We start from the raw sequence: 16,799 nt of genomic DNA, 5'->3' as shown, positions 1-16,799 counted from the left end.
TTTTCGTCCTAAATTTGGATTACATTTGGGTCAGAGGCGGACACAAATCGGACATTTTCTGTGGCCTCCTCATCCGCCTCTGTCCACTACATGTGAGTGAAGACACATTTGTCATCCAAACAAGTGGGGCCCACCCACCCATCCCAACACCTCTCTCTCCTCCTTTTCCCTCTTTCTTCCCCATCCGCTCGTCATGGCCTTCGCTCGCCCCGCTCGCCATGGCCGCGATCGCCCTGTCTTGCCACTGCGCTTGCCCTGCCCCGCTCACGGCCTCCCTTCGGCGCGCGCTGGGCTCGTCCGGCCACGCAACTGCAGCAGCTCGTCGAAGGAGAGGAGCTCGCCATGGCTCGGGAGGAGCAGCTCACAGCAAGCGACGGCCTCCCTCGGGGGTGCGCTCTTCATGACCATGATGGCCTCTCTCCAACGCGCACGAGGTCCCACGATGGTGTCCTCCAGGGGCCTTGGCGCCGGCGTGGGCGAGCACCGCGGCCTTGGAGAGCCCGACCAATAGGTGGTAGAGCGCGTGGTAGGCACGGCAAGCACCGAGGAGCTCGTTGGCGGTGCTTGCATGCTAGGTGTTTGACGAAATGCTCAAGGCGGACACACACACAAATGGGGCAGTGCCGTTGGGCGATGTGGTCGACCCCCAAATCAAAAACCACCGCTCCACCGACCCAAACGGACAAGAAGCTGACAAACCACGCATTCGTTTGGGTCACTACATTAGAGTTGCTCTTAGAGCAACTCTAGCAGACCCTGCATCCCGCCGGCCCGCAAAACGCGTTTGCAGTTCGCGTAAAACAGCTTTTGCGCACCGGCGCAGGCTGGCACAGATGCAGACCCCTTAACGGATCCGTAAAAAATATATTCATGGAATATGCTTTTTTACGGGTCGGCTATGCGGGTTCTGCTCTTTGCGCCGCTGCATCCCGCATATCATCAGCCCGCAAATATCAAATCCAACATAATTCAACAATCGAAAACAAACTGAATTATTGAAATCAAATATAAAACAATAATCATCCGCATTACAAATAATTATTCAAATCACCATAGCAAACTTAAATAATGCAATACAAAACTTGTCATCAATACAAATACAAATGAATACAAAAGTTAGTCACTGTCCAGCCCTTTGCCAATGGTGCTCAATGAGATCTTCCTGAAGTTGAAAGTGTGTGTCTGCATTTTCAATCTCCTTGTATGTCTGAAGAAAAGCTCTAATGCGGTTTGGGTCTCTAGCTGGTTTGACACGGCTACCCACGTTGTCGTAAAAGAATTCTAAGTTCAATCCTCTCTTATCTTCAAGAATCATATTGTGCAGGATAACACAGCATGTCATTATGTTCTTCAAGGTTTTTTTATCCCAAAAATGAGCAGGACCACGGACAATGGCAAACCTAGATTGCAAAACACCAAATGCTCTTTCAATGTCTTTTCGGGCTGCCTCTTGCACCCTTGCAAATTCACATTGTTTTTTTGTTTTGGGTTCTTTGATGCTCTTGACAAATGTGCACCAAGGAGGGTATATACCATCTGCAAGATAGTACCCCTTTGTGTATTCATGCCCATTGATAGTGTAGTTGCAAGCAGGAGCATCACCACTAGCAAGCCTAGCAAACAAATGAGACCGTTGCAACACATTGATATCATTGAGAGTGCCCGGCATACCAAAAAAACAATGCCAAATCCATAAATCCTCGGATGCTACGGCCTCTAGCACAATTGTTGCATCACGAGACTTGCCACAATACATTCCTTGCCAAGCCTTGGGGCAATTTTTCCAATTCCAATGCATACAATCAATGCTACCTAGCATGCCAGGCCAACCTCTCCTCTCATTTGATGCCATCAATTTCTTTGTGTCATCTTCATTGGGTGCCCGAAGATACTCAGGACCGAAGATACGAATGATCACTTTCGCAAATCTACGCACAGACTCAATTGTGCTATCTTCACCAATGCGAAGATACTCATCGGCATAGTCAGCCGGAACGCCATATGCAATCACCCGCATAGCTGCGGAGATTTTTTGATATGCACTAAATCCCTTTAAGCCCGCGGCATTTCTTCGTTGAGTAAAATACCGGCAATTTGCCTCGCAAGCTTCAACAATTTTCATAAAGAGGGATCGGCGCATTCGGTACCTTCTCCGGAAGAGGTGCGGAGGATATGTAGGATTCTCCGCGAAATAGTCTTGCATCAACATCTCGTTCCCAAGATGGCGATTCCGAGGAATGCACAAACGACCGACAGTCAATCCTCGCCTCCTTCTTCCGGTGCTCGTCTTCATGCTCCTTCACGGCAAGCGCCATGACTAATGTTTGCTGCCGGAAGTTCGCAAGCATGCTCTCAACATCTGAGTCGTCCGAATCGGACGAATCGGATAGCAAGAACTTCTCGCACGGGGTCAACTCCATCTACACGCACACCGGCGCGTCAATCTACTACGCAGCTCGCAAAAATCACAAAAAATGGACTGACCGGTGGCGGCTGATCCCGGGCGGCGACGAGGGGGTGCGCTCGGCGGTGGTCGATCCCCGGCGGCGGCGACGACGGGGGGCGGCTCTTCTCGCCGGATCCGGAGGGGCCGTGCAGAGGCTCGACACGGGAGGGTGTGGGGTGGCCCCGGGGCGTGATTCCCCCCGCAAATATGGCCGGAATCGCCGGCGGCGGGCGGGCGGCGGCGAAAGGAAGGGGAAAGCGCGCGGGCTGAAATGTCCCTCCCGCCAACTGCTTCTCTCCGATGCAGGGCACCGCAGCCGCGAGGGGGAAACCGGCGTTTTCCCGGGTTGGGGCGGAGAATTTGCCGCGTCCCCCAAATTTTTTTGCGGGCCGGGGCGGGATGCGGGGTCTGGTCGGGCAGGCTTTTCGGCCCGCACCCGTATTTTGGCGGTTATTTTGCGGGTCGGGGGCGGATGCGGGGTCTACTAGAGTTGCTCTAACATCCTTCATTAGTTACAAGAAGCCGAGCCAGTGGCCAGATAAGGGTTTTGTGTCAGCTGCTCGATCAGGACACTAAGGGCGTGTTTGGTTGCCTGGATGGCTCTAGACTGCATCGCATGGGGGATCCTGGGTGAGTGTGGCCTGGTTGAGCTGATGCAAAGATGAGTTAAGATGTGTGTTCGGTGGACTGCATGATATTGATGCACAAGAGATGCTATATACAACAGATGTTGTTTGGTAGCATGCATTTGAGCTTAATCCAATTAACTTTTCGCTACCAATTTCAAGCATTTCAACTGGATCTGGATCATTCGATGGACAAAGAGAACATGTAAAACAAGTTTGAATTGAAATTTGAACAAAACTCAACTTTCAATTTTATTTTATCAAAAAATTCTCAAACCAATGAAAACATTTTCATCAATCTGGACCTGAACTTTTCTCTCCAAATTCCAATCATTTCAATTGGATCTGGATCATTCCATGGAACAAGTCTGAACTGAAATCCGTAGCAATCTCACGTTTCAATTTTATTTATTGAAAAATTCTCAAACCAGTGGGGAAAGAGGGGAAGAAACGCCGCCGTTGCGCTCGCAGCATGCAGGTTCTCCCCTCGCCCCTTCTTCCTCGGTTGGTGGTCGGCGGCGCAGCCCCCTCCGTGGGTGTGGAGGAGCACCGTCGAGGGAGCTCGGACTGGTGTGGAAGAGACGCCTGTGGAACCTGACGATGTCGAGGCGGGGCAGCGAGCTCCCGGCATGGACGTGGAGGGGCACCGGTTAGGGAGCCCGGACCGGCGATGGATGAGGGAGCTCAGATGGCGGTGGCAGGTTTGGTGGCCGATCCAGTCTGACGGGTGAGAGAGAGAGAAAGAGGAAAAGAAGACACGGGAGTTGCGGATGCATGCGCGGGCCTGGTTCCCAGCTACGACCGATTCCTGCGTTCCCCTCAGCCTGGCTGAGAGGCCAACTTTTGCATCGGCCGGGCCAGACTGAGTAGGCCGCACAGGACACCAAACAACGTGGATTTTGCATGGCGGGTGCTAGCCAGGTGCGACACAGGAAACCAAACACGCCCTAACTATATACTATAACAGATATGCCAGCCGGATACCTGGGTCAGGCACCAAACCAAACAGGGCTCGTAGAGACAGACGTGCCAAAGCAACATATATTCATCCAAGCACGTTCAAAATGCAAAACAAGCAACCGACACTTAAAAGAAACCAATTTGACAAAGCAGCGCAGCACAAGCACATCCATCAACTAGTAAACAGCTCATTAATTAATTCTCGAGAGTGAAAACAGAATAATATCCAGATTCATAGCTGACGAACAACTGCAGAATTATAAAAAAAAAAGTACTTCCGGTACAGGCAAATCATCAACACACAAGTCATCATCATACAGTCTATCTCTTGTGAGTACAAATGCCAGGGACTCTGCCAGGCATGTCGAGCACCTCATCGTGCGGCCTCAGATCGATCACCTCTTGACTTGAGCTCACAGCAAGATACATGCAGACGCAATCCATAGTGATAGTCGAGAGAGAAGAGAAAGTTTTTTACCTGCCAGGAACAACACGGGTCACGAGTTTCTTTCTACCTGCGCCTTGGGGTTGGGGAAGAGCTGCTGCTCCCGCTGTCGCTAGAGCCGCTCCTTCCTCTGGGAGGCCTGAGACATGCCATTCGTTTTAGTTTTACAAATATAAGCCACTAATTCAGTTACAAATACAAGCTAGTAATTCAGTTTTACATATATAAGCTAGTAATTCAGTTTCAAGATGTGATGCAACCGTCGCATACCTTCTAGGGCTGCGGCTCCTTGACACCCTTCTAGGTCCCTGTAAAAGAAAGTCTTATTAGTACTGCGTACAAGAACCAAAACATCAGAATCAAACATTCAAATACAGTTTTCTATGGGAGGCAACAGAAACCACTGACAGATGCTGCGCTCACCTTTCTTGGAGGACTGGGTGATGCAGAATAGGACGAATCTGACCTTCCACGCCTCAATGGTGGTCCCCGGCCCCTGCTACCATAAAGAGAATTAGTAAAATTCCAGGAAGACCATTTTGGAAGTTGAACAAGGAGATAAACTCTGTTGGAAGATTTACAAGGCCGAATGTCATTACCTACGAGGAGAAATTGATCTGGAGCGGGAGTGAAGAGGGCGGCGAGGAGGAGGGGAGCGGCTGTGACGACGCGGGGGTGGTGGTGGTGGCCTTCTCGGAGGACTCCTCAACCTCCTTGGTGGTGGTGATCTGCTTCCAAAAGCATGAACCAACACTATTAATGTAGTTGAAAAAAACTGATTTAGAAGAACTTTCTGACAACACAACACAGAACCCAATAGACCAACACAGAAAACCCAAGCTATCATGGCACATAGAGTTTTTTTTTAAATGGCATATAGAGACTGCTCATCAAAATGTACAGCAAAATCGTATAGTCAGTTACAATTGTAAAAACATGGAATGGATGAATAGATGGATAGAGGTACACAAAGGAAAGAATGAGAAGCAATACCTACCACAAGCTCAAAGTGACTTACCACATTTAACACATTAGTCCAGTGTAAACTATATCATACAGAGGACTGAGTATATAAGAAAGTCAGGCTAGTTGTACAGAAGTGATCAGCAGCACAAGCTCAAAGTGACTTACCGCCGTCTGGGAGGCCCAGGTGAGCGCCTAGGAGGCCCCGGGGAGCGTCTACGCGGTGATAAGCTGCCACGACCCCTCCTAAGGTGACGGAGGCGAGACCAGTTGTCAGCAATTTATCATTACAATACCCTAGATACAAGAATGGCAATTAGACAACTCACCGCATTGGTGACCTATGCCTTCTAGGTGAAGGAGAACGTCTTCTAATTGGAGATCCTGGTCTTCTGTCACCACGCCTAACAGGGGAAAGATCTGGTCGACGACGAATAGGAGAATCAGCACGACGCCTTGGAGATGGATTGGGTGGACGCCGGGGTGACTCAGCCCTTCTATTTGGAGGAGACCTCTTTCGTGGAGGAGAAGGTGGCTTCTTTCGTGGAGATGCTGCTGGCAAATGAAACAGGATTGGATCATCAATAAAAAGGCAAAAAATCCACCTACAAATTATCCTAGATGGGACCAATGCTTATTAAAGAACCAGATCACAGAGAAATGCCCATTACAGTAGGCCCTGAATAACCTATAAGCTATATAAAGCTTCAGACACTTACATCCCCCAGGCCGCTGCTGAGCATCCTTTTCAGCACCAATAGCAACTTTATCATTCTGAGGAGCGTCTCTTTTTGGGGGAGGAGGGGGTGGCTTTAAAGGTGAAGAAGCCCTTTGGCGTGGTGGCAGTGTGAACTTCAACTTGACAACATTTCCATCAATTTGCCCCTGAGAAGATGTGAAGTTTTTTTTGTCATATTTGCATAAGAAAAATAAAAAACATACGGCAGAAAGCATATCAAAAACATAAGGGCAGAAGGCATACACCATCCATGTAAAGAAGAGCCTTCTCAGCATCAGTCCTCTTCTTGAACTCGATGTATCCATACCCACGAGGGAGATTAACCTATATATATTAAAAAGCTCAGATTAGATGTCAAGAGACGGGAGAAGCTTCATCAGATAATGCCAATGCAACACTTCTTACAAATTTGTCCATTGATAGCTCCACATTCACCACTTCACCAAAATTTCCTGCAAATTAAGGATGGTTAGCTCATTATACTATGTGTGTTATCCTAAGGATGGTTAGCTCATTATACTGTGTAACATAGTAATTGGAAAACAGATCATTGTTCCGATGCTTTCTGCAACACCCTCAAAATTGCTTTCATGAACAGGACTTAGAACAAAGCAATAATAGTTCTGTTCCATAATCTCCATCTGAATACTGGCATAAGGACATGCACGATGCTTACAACTTCAACTTCAAACTTGAGACACCCTAGCCTACCTCTCCGATGAAATTGATTAATGATGATGTTACTTCTAGCAAGTACGGAAGTATCTCAAAATTTTACCAAATAAGTTAAACATCAAGCTAAGTTAAGATCAACCACTTTCATGCCCGATCCACAGAAGAAAGTAAGTTGTCGATAAAAGTTGCACAACTAAACCTTCAAGAAATTAAGATACAAGATCATGAAACATGAAGATAAACTCACCAAATATCTCCTTCAAATGAGCCTCATTCACATTTCTGGATAGATGATCAACATGTAGAACAACCGACTGAGGAGGAGGAGATGCTTTCCTGAAACAAGTAGCACCAATTTGGTAAGTATATTACATGCATAACAAGAGAGCACAATACAATGCTTTCCTGAAACAAGTAGCACCAATTTGGTAAGTACATTACATGCATAACAAGAGAGCACAATACATTCTCACTATATCCAAGTACCAGCGACAGAAACAACACGGTCAGTAATGCCACCAAGGCACCAACAGTAGCTATATCATGCTAACATAAAGAAACTGGAAAAGCTCAAAAATAATGGGCACCGTATAGGCATCGTAATCCCGACAAATGCATCAAATAAATACCAATTTTTATGTTGAGTAGCTATTCTGTGGGAGACAAAATGATAACAAGTTCAAGTGGCATGCTTATATGAACAAGCATCAATGCAGTGCGAGCGGAAAAAATATAAAATATACAGATCCTCTGCAAGCTTTCACCTAGGAGGTGAAGCTTTCTTCGGTGGAGGAGATGATGAGCGGCCTTTCCTTGATGGTGACCCTTTTTTGAGAGGGGGTGAAGGTGATCGACCTTTCTTTGCTCCAGGTGAACTGTGTAGATAGCAGGGCCATAAATAAATGTTTCAAGATTAAAGATAATTAACATAAGAAAACACACCAAAATACAAGCCACCAAAGAACCATGTTTAGTCAATGCAGCAAAAAAGGCGACTTTGAGTATGAGCATATTCAGTGCAATTTGCAATACAATTACAGCAGCAACAATGACACGTTAAAGCAATGGTTTAGAAGGCAAAAAGAAGAAGGAATTGGTGTCAGTAAGATCTGGTTCATCTAGGACTGTGAAGAAGAGGTATTGAACTGGTCCTATGACTGTAATACAGATATGTTTCAAATGGATAGACGGGTGCAGGGCAAGAATCAAACTGGAACTCAGAGATTCAGTGGAGGCTAAATGCATAAAAATACAAAGCCAAACTCGAAAAATTAATGAATGTATAGCCTATGGTTAAACTTAAATAGGATGCTTGGTAGCACTAGCAGGTGCAGACCACCACAGACCTTTGCCAAGGGAGTAGCAGATGTAAGATTTAAATGCTGACACCAAGCAGCTAACAAACAACAAAATCACATCTGAATTCTGAGGCTCTGTCTCTGGCAATTAACTCCAGTTTCCATCCTATCTCAAGCATCATTCAAAACCATTTTTGAACGAACACAATTGTTATAAATACCTCTTACAATGGATAGCACAAAACTGTATCAATATTGTTCGATCCCAGGAGAACTGGCTACGCTTGACAACATAAAAAATAATAATGAAACATGCAGGACAGACACAGAGACACATAAATTTGCAATCAGAATCAACTATCCTATACCACTGGATAGTCCAGCCCCTGCCCGCTTCTTAAAAATCGGTTATATCGGGTGCTAAGTTGTCTAGAAACTGTGGATTAAGATGAACAAGACAAAAAAACTATCTACCCCAGCATTAGCACCAGGTCCAGGAAACAAGACCCCAGCAGGCGCACAAATGGGTGTTTGCATTGTATCTCCAACGCGCCCAAGCGCTAACCTTCCAACCATACAGCATTGTACAGATGCGAGTGTGGCCAAACGTAAGCGCACAAGAGCAGGCCCGCAAGCCACTACTCCGAGCCTTGTTCAGGCAAGCCGTTCAAAACATGCACACAGTGTTGGATAAGCAAGGGAACAGGCCTAACGAGTCCACCGCGGGAACCATCGCCGGCCTGGAGCCCAGGGCCCCAGCGCCACCACACGAGGCGAGTGCGCGGCGGCAAGCAATTCAGAATCTAGGAACAAACCCGTCGAAACCTCGAGCGCCCAAAACCCCAGGCAGGGCTGAAGCCGCGCGAGCACAGATCCGGGCCGCGCGACGGCGGGGCGGGAGGGGAGGAGGGGAAGGGAAGGGGGCGTTTGCTCACCTGCGCTTGGCGGCGGGAGGGGAACGGCCCCGGGAGCGGGCGGGCGAGGATGAGGAGGAGGAGAGGGAGCGGGAGCGCGAGCGCGAGCGCGAGCGGGAGGAGCCCGAGGACGCGGAGCGGGAGGAGGAGCCCGACGAGGACCGCGAGCCGGAGCGGCCGCGGCGGGGCTTCGCCATCGGCGGCGGCGGCGGCGAGAGTTCGGGGATGGAGAGGGGCTAGCTAGGGTTTTGCTCGGGGGGTGGGGATATGGATGGGGTAAAGGGTAGAGGGAGGACGGGGCGTGGTAATTGGATTTGGAGTGGGGTTTCTCTCCGGGCCCACCCGCAGAGACATACAGGAGGGAGTCTTTTTCTTGCAGAATTTTAGTAGGAGCATATATACAAGCGTTTCCGCATGGTTTGACTTTATGAAAAAATTGAAAACGCCAGTTCAAGTTTGTTTTAATTTTAGAAAAAGGTTGACCACACCAGCCTCCGTTTGATTTTGTAGAATCTTTCGAGGAAAAAGACCGCGGCGACTTCGTCATTGTAAGAGGGCATGGCATATTTACCAGCACAGTTATTTAGGGGAAACTCCCGCAAAAAAAGAAGTTATTTAGGGGAAACATATCAGCATTGCGTAGCAAAGCCAACACATTTGCACTTTTTTTTTGCTACTCAATTCCAGAGCTGGAGTCAACAAATTCTGCTCATTCTTCAAATATTTACAACGCTACCCAAAAAAAAAAAAGTGCCACCATTATGTACGCACGTCCGTCCGTCCCAGAAGGAACAAGCAAATGCGTCGGTTGCGCTCTCCCTTCCTTCTCTACATATCGTGTGGCTGACGGCCTTTGCGGCATCTAGCATCTCTCGAAGATCTTGTAAAGCTTGTCTAGAGAAGCAATCTGCATAGGTTCAAAAAATACAGCTCAATATCAGAGTGTGTTGATGCCGCATCATCCATAAAAAAAGGTACTGTGGTATTTCACACGCTTCTATTGGTGACACTTGAAGCCATGCCATTTCTTTTTACGAAACAAAGTTGGACTGCCTACGTTGGTATGCCTACTCAGATCAATGTCGCGTGTAATGTGGCTTGGTGATTGTTTGGGAAAAAAATTACTTTGAATAGTACTATTTAGTACCATAATTTTACGACTTTATGATGGGTAACTTTTCAGCAACACACTGTCAATGCATGTCTGAGAAAAGGGAATGGGCATTGTGGCGCCAACGTTGAGCAGTGGCATAAAGGACAACTGGAGTGGGGTTGGGAGGGAACCTGGACGAATGTTCCGTCTGTTGCCATCGACTTAGGGGGCTTGAGGAAAAGTCGCATGGACGGGAACAAGACGTGCTGGATGGTCCACTCGCGTTGAGCCCATGCCGCCTCTGCTTCCGCAACCAGCTCTTGATCCATGTCATCTTCATCTGTAATGGAAATATATATTTAGCCCCAATGGCAATTAACTCTGAATGAATATCTAGCTGGAGCATCATATATAATGGATGTATTTTTTAGTATGTCTGTCTATTTCAGTGTCATGTCATCTTGGCGGTTAATGGGAAGCAAAGTGGGAGAAACTGCGGATTCTGTTACCTACTAGGGCGTAACACTAAGCATATATGTTCTTCATGCATTTTAATGGGTATACAACTATAGAATACAGATACCCAACAAGCTCACCTGTACTTGTTAAATCGTTATCAGCCTGTCCAGCACTTTCCATGGAATCTTTATTTTTCTTGTATAACCGAATGCCTTTGCCAGATGGATTTGGAAGGATGGGAGGATGAAGCGCATAGAAGTTTCCAATAGCAGCTGCTGCCGTTCTGAAGCACTCTTTCTCAACGTCCCAGGCAATCTATTATAAGATGGTAATCACTAAAAATCAGGACTGCGAGTTTGCATAACTAAAGTAAAATCTAAAACAAAATATATCATAAAGCAACAACTCCCGGGAATGAAATTCCAAAATAACTTCAAATATAAGATAAGAAACAGAAGTTACTTCCGGATACCTAGCTATCATATCTAAATGAAACACCAAAATTAAAATTTGAACACGATATAAGTCTGAAAACCTACTTGCCGTTGCCTCAGAAGGGAATGAATAATCAAATATCATGACCAAATTTAAGAGGAAACCTACATCATTTCCTAGAGTCAACATGAACTCTGGAAGGCGATCCATATCAGGGGTGTACTGATCAAGTACAACAGGAAGTCTGGTCAGGTTGCCACCTTGATCAATGTGAATAGAGAAGTACTCATTAATCATCTCAGCATTTTCTCTTAGTATCTCAGTGTTCACCTGCAAACAAGTACTATTTTCATCAATGGAACGATGCTACAGGAATCAAATGATTGAGCCGTAACACAAGAATCAAGAAGTAGAAAAACATGCAGGTGGAAAATAAAATATTACTTCTGTTGTATTACCGACAAGATCAACAAAGACTCATAAGAAAACAACTTACTTCTGCAATTTCTAGTTTCTCCTTCTCATTTACATCACTCATTGATTCGTCATCTTTCAGTGCCATTGTCAGCAACTCACGAAGAGGAGCAGGTTCACTGAGCTGTATAGCATTGAAGTTTCCAAAGCGGCACAGAGCTTGTTGGTACATGAGTTCTTTGCTGCATCACAAGTTAAATCATGGATAGCAGTTTGATGATGGTGTGAGCGAGCAATATTGTTTGTCGTATGGATGCATTTGCAAATATGTACAGGGAACTGGGGTATTGGTTACCTTCAAAGAACTATGTCAGATATTAGAAATTTCTAGCTTCGATAAGAGATTTTTTTTTCATCGATAAGAGATATAAGGCATAGAAGAGTAACAATAGTCATCATTGCATAGAGTTTTTTTTGGGGGGGGGGGGGGGGGGGGGGGTCAATGCATAGAGTTTACCTAACATTTACCACATTGACAAGGTATAAGAGGGTATTGTGCTGTATCAAAGCGAAAACTTCATCGGCAACTCCAACATATGTGCAATTCTTAACAATATCGAAAAGGCCTAGCAGAAATACACAAATCATCAGTCTACAAAAATGGAGACAGGTTCACACATCACAGGTTAAGATGAGCTCACCGGGATGTAAGTTAGAATCTATTTCTGTAAGAAGCTCATGGCGACTGGACAAATCACCAGCATCTTTTGGATTTCTTCTTGATCTTACAATATTTCTTGGGGAACCATATGCAAATAGAAGAAAAAAAATCAGCCATGATAAAAAAAAAGAACACTGGATCACTGTACCCCCTTCTTCAAATAGAATTTATGAATTGGCAACCAAAGTAGAAAAAGGTCCAGCACTCGCGACTTAACCAGAGTTATAGAATTGTAGCATGTAAACAGCATGGATCATTAAATCCTCACATGAGGAAAGGCAAACTACTTAGTGCACACTTTGATGGGCATGCAGAAAATATTCAGGGAGCACAAACAGATGACCAAACCAGACAGCACAAAAAATACAGGAAGTGGTGAACGCTATCAAGTTGCTAATGAAGATCATACCTCACGGTAACAAGGTCAGATTTCTTTTCAAGATTTGAAGATTGACCTTGCCAATAGGTGTGCAACCTTCCAGATGGATCGCGTGGATCTGTTCTGACCATTTGGCTCACAGGAATCTTTTGAGATTTATCTCCTACAGTATAATATAATTAGTCAAGATCATTCGCTGGATGGGGAGGTGGTGGTTTCACATGGCATTACTAGATAGCTCAATAATATGCAGTTAACTGATGTGCTGTAGCAGCATAGTGTACATACTACATAGAAAACATTTTAGCTTCAAATATGCATATGATATATGCTACATACCAGTAGGCGTGCTGATCTCCGTACCCATGTCCTTTCGTGTGTTAGATTGAGTAAGTGCTGAAGAGTTTAGTGCCTGCAATGCACATGGAACAAGCATCACTGATGTGTGCAAAAGTTTATATCAAAATGCAAAACACACATGCACATAGTTTTCATAACTGAGATAGCTAAAGTTTATCGGCAAATTAAATTTGTTTAAATTTGCATGCCGTAAGTTGTTGAACCGTTTATTCCAGAGAATACATTGCATGGAGGTAAGTAGCTTTTGCAAACAGGCATGTGTATAAATCTGCAAATTAAGTTTGTTTAAATATGTGTTTGGCCAAATGTAGAAACCCAGGTGGACTTTTGTAATATACTGCACTTCTAAACATTCAAAGAACCAAAGATTATAACAATCTACTCTGAAGGAGCAAATGAACACTATTGACCATAGACGTGTCATTGTATGAGTACAAGGTGAGGCTTGACTCAAAATCTAATTCTTGACTATTTCAACAAGGATCATCTAGTGATAAGTCAATTTTCCAAGAGAGCAAGTTTTTGAGGAAATGACAATAAACAAATTTCAGCAACTCTTTCAGCAACTGTTTATGTATATTTGAAATTGATGCACTACGCAACTGGTAGTAGCTTTTGAACAGATATATTGTCTCTAAAGATAGAGAGAAACAACCATATGAACACTTAATAATTGATCTCCAGCAATTGCTGCACCATATCAACTGTGATGAGGCACAACAATAAAACACCAAGTATCTGTGGGTTTATGTAAGCGTATACAATTGAATAACCTGAGTTTGGAATATCCTTGTGTTATTACAGTTCATCAGTTTTTCCTCAATGGCATCTTTAATTTTTTCAATAATACGCTCTTGATTTAAGAGGCTAACCTGCAAGATAGAACGAATCACTGGAATTGTTTGTTCTCTAATTGAAAATTGCATAAATGTTTGAACATCAGCACAAATTTTGCCACAAAATACCTCCTTTTTGGTTGGATGTATATTGACATCCACGTGTTCTGGTGGAAGATTGATGGACATGTATATGAAAGGTTTGGATGCTTGAGGCAGTATTGCAGAGTACACGAATTCAGTAGCTCTTTTCAAAGAAGTGCAGTCTACAAGTCTATCTGAAGAGGAGATATGAACAGTTATGGGATAAAGCAAACAAGGCACAGCCATGATAATAGAGAAACTATACATTACTATACACTGACAGAAAATACATGACAGTTCAATCACAGTGGATGCATCATTTCAAGCTTTGTTGGTCTTACAAAATTATTCTTTAAAAGATATCCCCTCGTTCATCGAAAATATATAGAAAAAGATGCAGCCAGATTACTCTGATCAGAGTTACATAGCATCTTAACATGTGTATCTACATGGGCATCGCAATACATTTTTAGTGCATATGAAATCAACTGAATTACTTATGGAGGAAAAGGCTCTAAAAATTTACTAGTGCCTTGTAATTTGTATACCATTTATGAAAAGAATCATAGTAGTCTTTTTTGCCACATAATTTGCATTTGAGATGAAACCATCCATCTTGAATATTTCATCTACAGCATTCTCATCTGAAACCTGTATTTCCATCAGATCACGAACAACCGAAGCCCCGTAGACATTCCTAATAGCATCTAGCCTTGAAGATGTGCTCCCACTGTGAACATCTGCTCTATTGGCTCCATGCTGTGACAGAGGAGGAGGCAATGTTACCTTCTTAAAACTCAGGAGTTCACAAAAGACAGCTATATTACCTTTCTGCAAGAGAAGTTCACATTGATGTGATGGACCGCAAACCGACTGATGAAGTCCACTATTTTTGGATAGTCATCATTGGAGTTCTCCAGTGTTTTCCTACGAGCTACCATATTGTAGAATAAATTTTCAACCTGCATATTAAGGGTTTTTTTTCTTGTAAAAACCGCAATACATATCCAATAGAGCAATAGTACTATGCAAAGTTGCAAACTCAGTAACTCACCATGACTTGAGTTCCTTTAACCGCAGCACAGGGCTTCGGGTCATTCTCCATAACTCCATCCCTATAAGAAACTCTGACAGGACAATATGATAATAATCATTAACAGACGACTCTAGAGTCAAGCAGAAAGATTTAATGTTGCTTGTGGACTGACCTGTAGCCATGCAGTTGGCCTTCTGTTATTGTTGTCACCGTAACATGGCCAACATAAGTCATACTGGCCAATGCCTCCCCTCTGAACCCCATGGACTTTATTGTTTGTAGGTCCTCATATGCAGACAACTTTGAGGTAGTATGTCTCTCACACAATATTGGCAAGTCCTCACACTGTGAAAGTTTACCAAGTTAGCTGACAAAATGGTATGGGATGCTCAATAAATATTCTGAATATGACCAACTCTTCAAATACCCAACAATCAATACTGTAATCATATAGTAGTACCCCTTTATAGCACAAGACAAGCCCAGTTCGTAGTATCATAGACAACTACATGCTGCCTAAGACAATTAGCACTAAAAATCTCAAATGGCCTGTTAGTATAGGTGTGCCCTCATTTGCCCATGGCATAGCAGCCCCTATGCAGTTTTTTACTGCCCGAGTCGGAACAAACAGACACAGATCCGGTGCAGAAAATCGCCAATACCAAAATTGCCAATCATCCGCCTACATGGCCCTGTACGCACTTAGGATTAACAGCTCGCAATCAACAGAAATTACGATTGACAGCTCGTATTTGAAGGATTTTTGTACTAGCAGGCGCCCGCGGCAGCACCAAGGGTTGAGGGGATGGGGGATTGGTTCCGGGGTTTAGGGTTTAGGAAGCGAGCGTACCCGGATGCCGTGGCCGTCGTCGGAGACCTGGATGAGCTTGAGGCCGCCGTCCTTGACGGTGACGGAGACGGTGGAGGCGCCGGCGTCGATGCTGTTCTCGACGAGCTCCTTCACCGCCGACGACGGGCGCTGGATCACCTCCCCCGCCGCGATGCGGTTCACCACCGACTCCTCCAGCCGGCGGATGCGGGGCGGCCCCCCGCTCCCGCCGCGCGGCGCCGTGTCGTCGACCTCCATGCCCGCCGCGCCGCGTGTGGAGACCGGGCCGAGGAGGTGGGGAATGGGGAGGGGAGGGAGACGGCGGAGGTTCCGCCGATTTTGGTATTCGCGCGCACGACACTGATTATTGCTGGGTCTATTTTCAACTTTTGTATTTATCTATACCGCAAGTTTTTCATCCAAGAGCGAAAAGTCCATTCTGCACCCGAGCTCATATGCTCCCGCATGAACAGTAAAATCGAAAAAATTCACAAAAATTTAAAAAAAAATAAATTTTTTTAAGAGAAACATTAACAAAAGTTCTAAGTGCCTGCAAAAATTCATCATGAAATCACATTCCTGTAAGGCGTGGCAAAAAAACAAATTCAGTGCTTCAAAATGCGTTTGAAAGTAGCTTTTTCAGAGTACTATTTTTGTTTTCATGACGATTTTTTGCAGGCACTTATAACTTTTGTCAATGTTTCTCTCAAAAAAAATTGAAATTTTTTGAATTTTTTTCGATTTTACTGTTCACCCGAGCTCATTTGAGCTCGGGTGCAGATTAGCCGCGTCCAAAACAAATTAGCACTATTCATCTTCTTCCTACCTTCCTTCTTCCCTCTCACGCATGCCCCCAGCCTATCCCGCCCCAACCGGCGGACTCCACCACCCGCGGCACCGCCTTGCCTCCCCGCCCTTCCCTCAACCTCCACCACTGTCGTTGCTGGCCATCCCTCTAAGTGTCGCATCGGTGAACAATTCCAGCGATCCCCTTGCACCCACGCACCCCTAAGATAGATAGCGAGCTTGCTACTTCCAGGTGAACCTGCACCTCCACATCTCTAAGAGAGAGAGTGGGGCTTCTACT

The 16,799-nt window shown here is 45.2% G+C and overlaps 2 protein-coding genes across 4 annotated transcripts; both read right to left on the bottom strand.

Annotated features, from left to right (window-relative positions):
- Nucleotides 1-4,204: 4,204 nt before the first annotated feature.
- On the bottom strand, nt 4,205-9,353 carry LOC123080804 (serine/arginine-rich splicing factor SR45). 2 transcript variants are annotated; one of them, XM_044503760.1, is made up of 12 exons: nt 9,088-9,353; nt 7,619-7,729; nt 7,102-7,190; nt 6,585-6,631; nt 6,423-6,503; nt 6,160-6,325; nt 5,770-5,995; nt 5,609-5,686; nt 5,077-5,205; nt 4,901-4,973; nt 4,748-4,785; nt 4,205-4,616 (listed from the first exon to the last, which is right to left on the bottom strand). In XM_044503760.1, the coding sequence occupies exons 1-12, from the start codon at nt 9,261-9,263 to the stop codon at nt 4,544-4,546; spliced, it is 1,287 nt and encodes a 428-aa protein (XP_044359695.1). In that variant the 5' UTR covers nt 9,264-9,353; the 3' UTR covers nt 4,205-4,543. The 2 variants fall into 2 exon arrangements, with proteins under 2 accessions (XP_044359695.1, XP_044359696.1); XM_044503761.1 differs by having other exon boundaries at nt 5,770-5,992.
- Nucleotides 9,354-9,680: 327 nt separating this feature from the next.
- LOC123080803 (DNA mismatch repair protein MLH1) lies at nt 9,681-16,075 on the bottom strand. 2 transcript variants are annotated; one of them, XM_044503758.1, is made up of 16 exons: nt 15,734-16,075; nt 15,056-15,228; nt 14,902-14,974; nt 14,675-14,809; nt 14,396-14,606; nt 13,893-14,041; nt 13,701-13,799; nt 12,907-12,979; nt 12,598-12,730; nt 12,169-12,263; nt 11,985-12,093; nt 11,550-11,709; nt 11,222-11,383; nt 10,756-10,933; nt 10,351-10,499; nt 9,681-9,973 (listed from the first exon to the last, which is right to left on the bottom strand). In XM_044503758.1, the coding sequence occupies exons 1-16, from the start codon at nt 15,968-15,970 to the stop codon at nt 9,929-9,931; spliced, it is 2,181 nt and encodes a 726-aa protein (XP_044359693.1). In that variant the 5' UTR covers nt 15,971-16,075; the 3' UTR covers nt 9,681-9,928. The 2 variants fall into 2 exon arrangements, with proteins under 2 accessions (XP_044359693.1, XP_044359694.1); XM_044503759.1 differs by lacking the exon at nt 13,701-13,799.
- Nucleotides 16,076-16,799: the final 724 nt, after the last annotated feature.

Source organism: Triticum aestivum, chromosome 3D (genome assembly GCF_018294505.1).
Source record: "Triticum aestivum cultivar Chinese Spring chromosome 3D, IWGSC CS RefSeq v2.1, whole genome shotgun sequence".
NCBI lineage: Eukaryota > Viridiplantae > Streptophyta > Magnoliopsida > Poales > Poaceae > Triticum > Triticum aestivum.
Note: the sequence above shows the minus strand (reverse complement) of the source record. Positions and strands in the feature narration are given on the sequence as shown.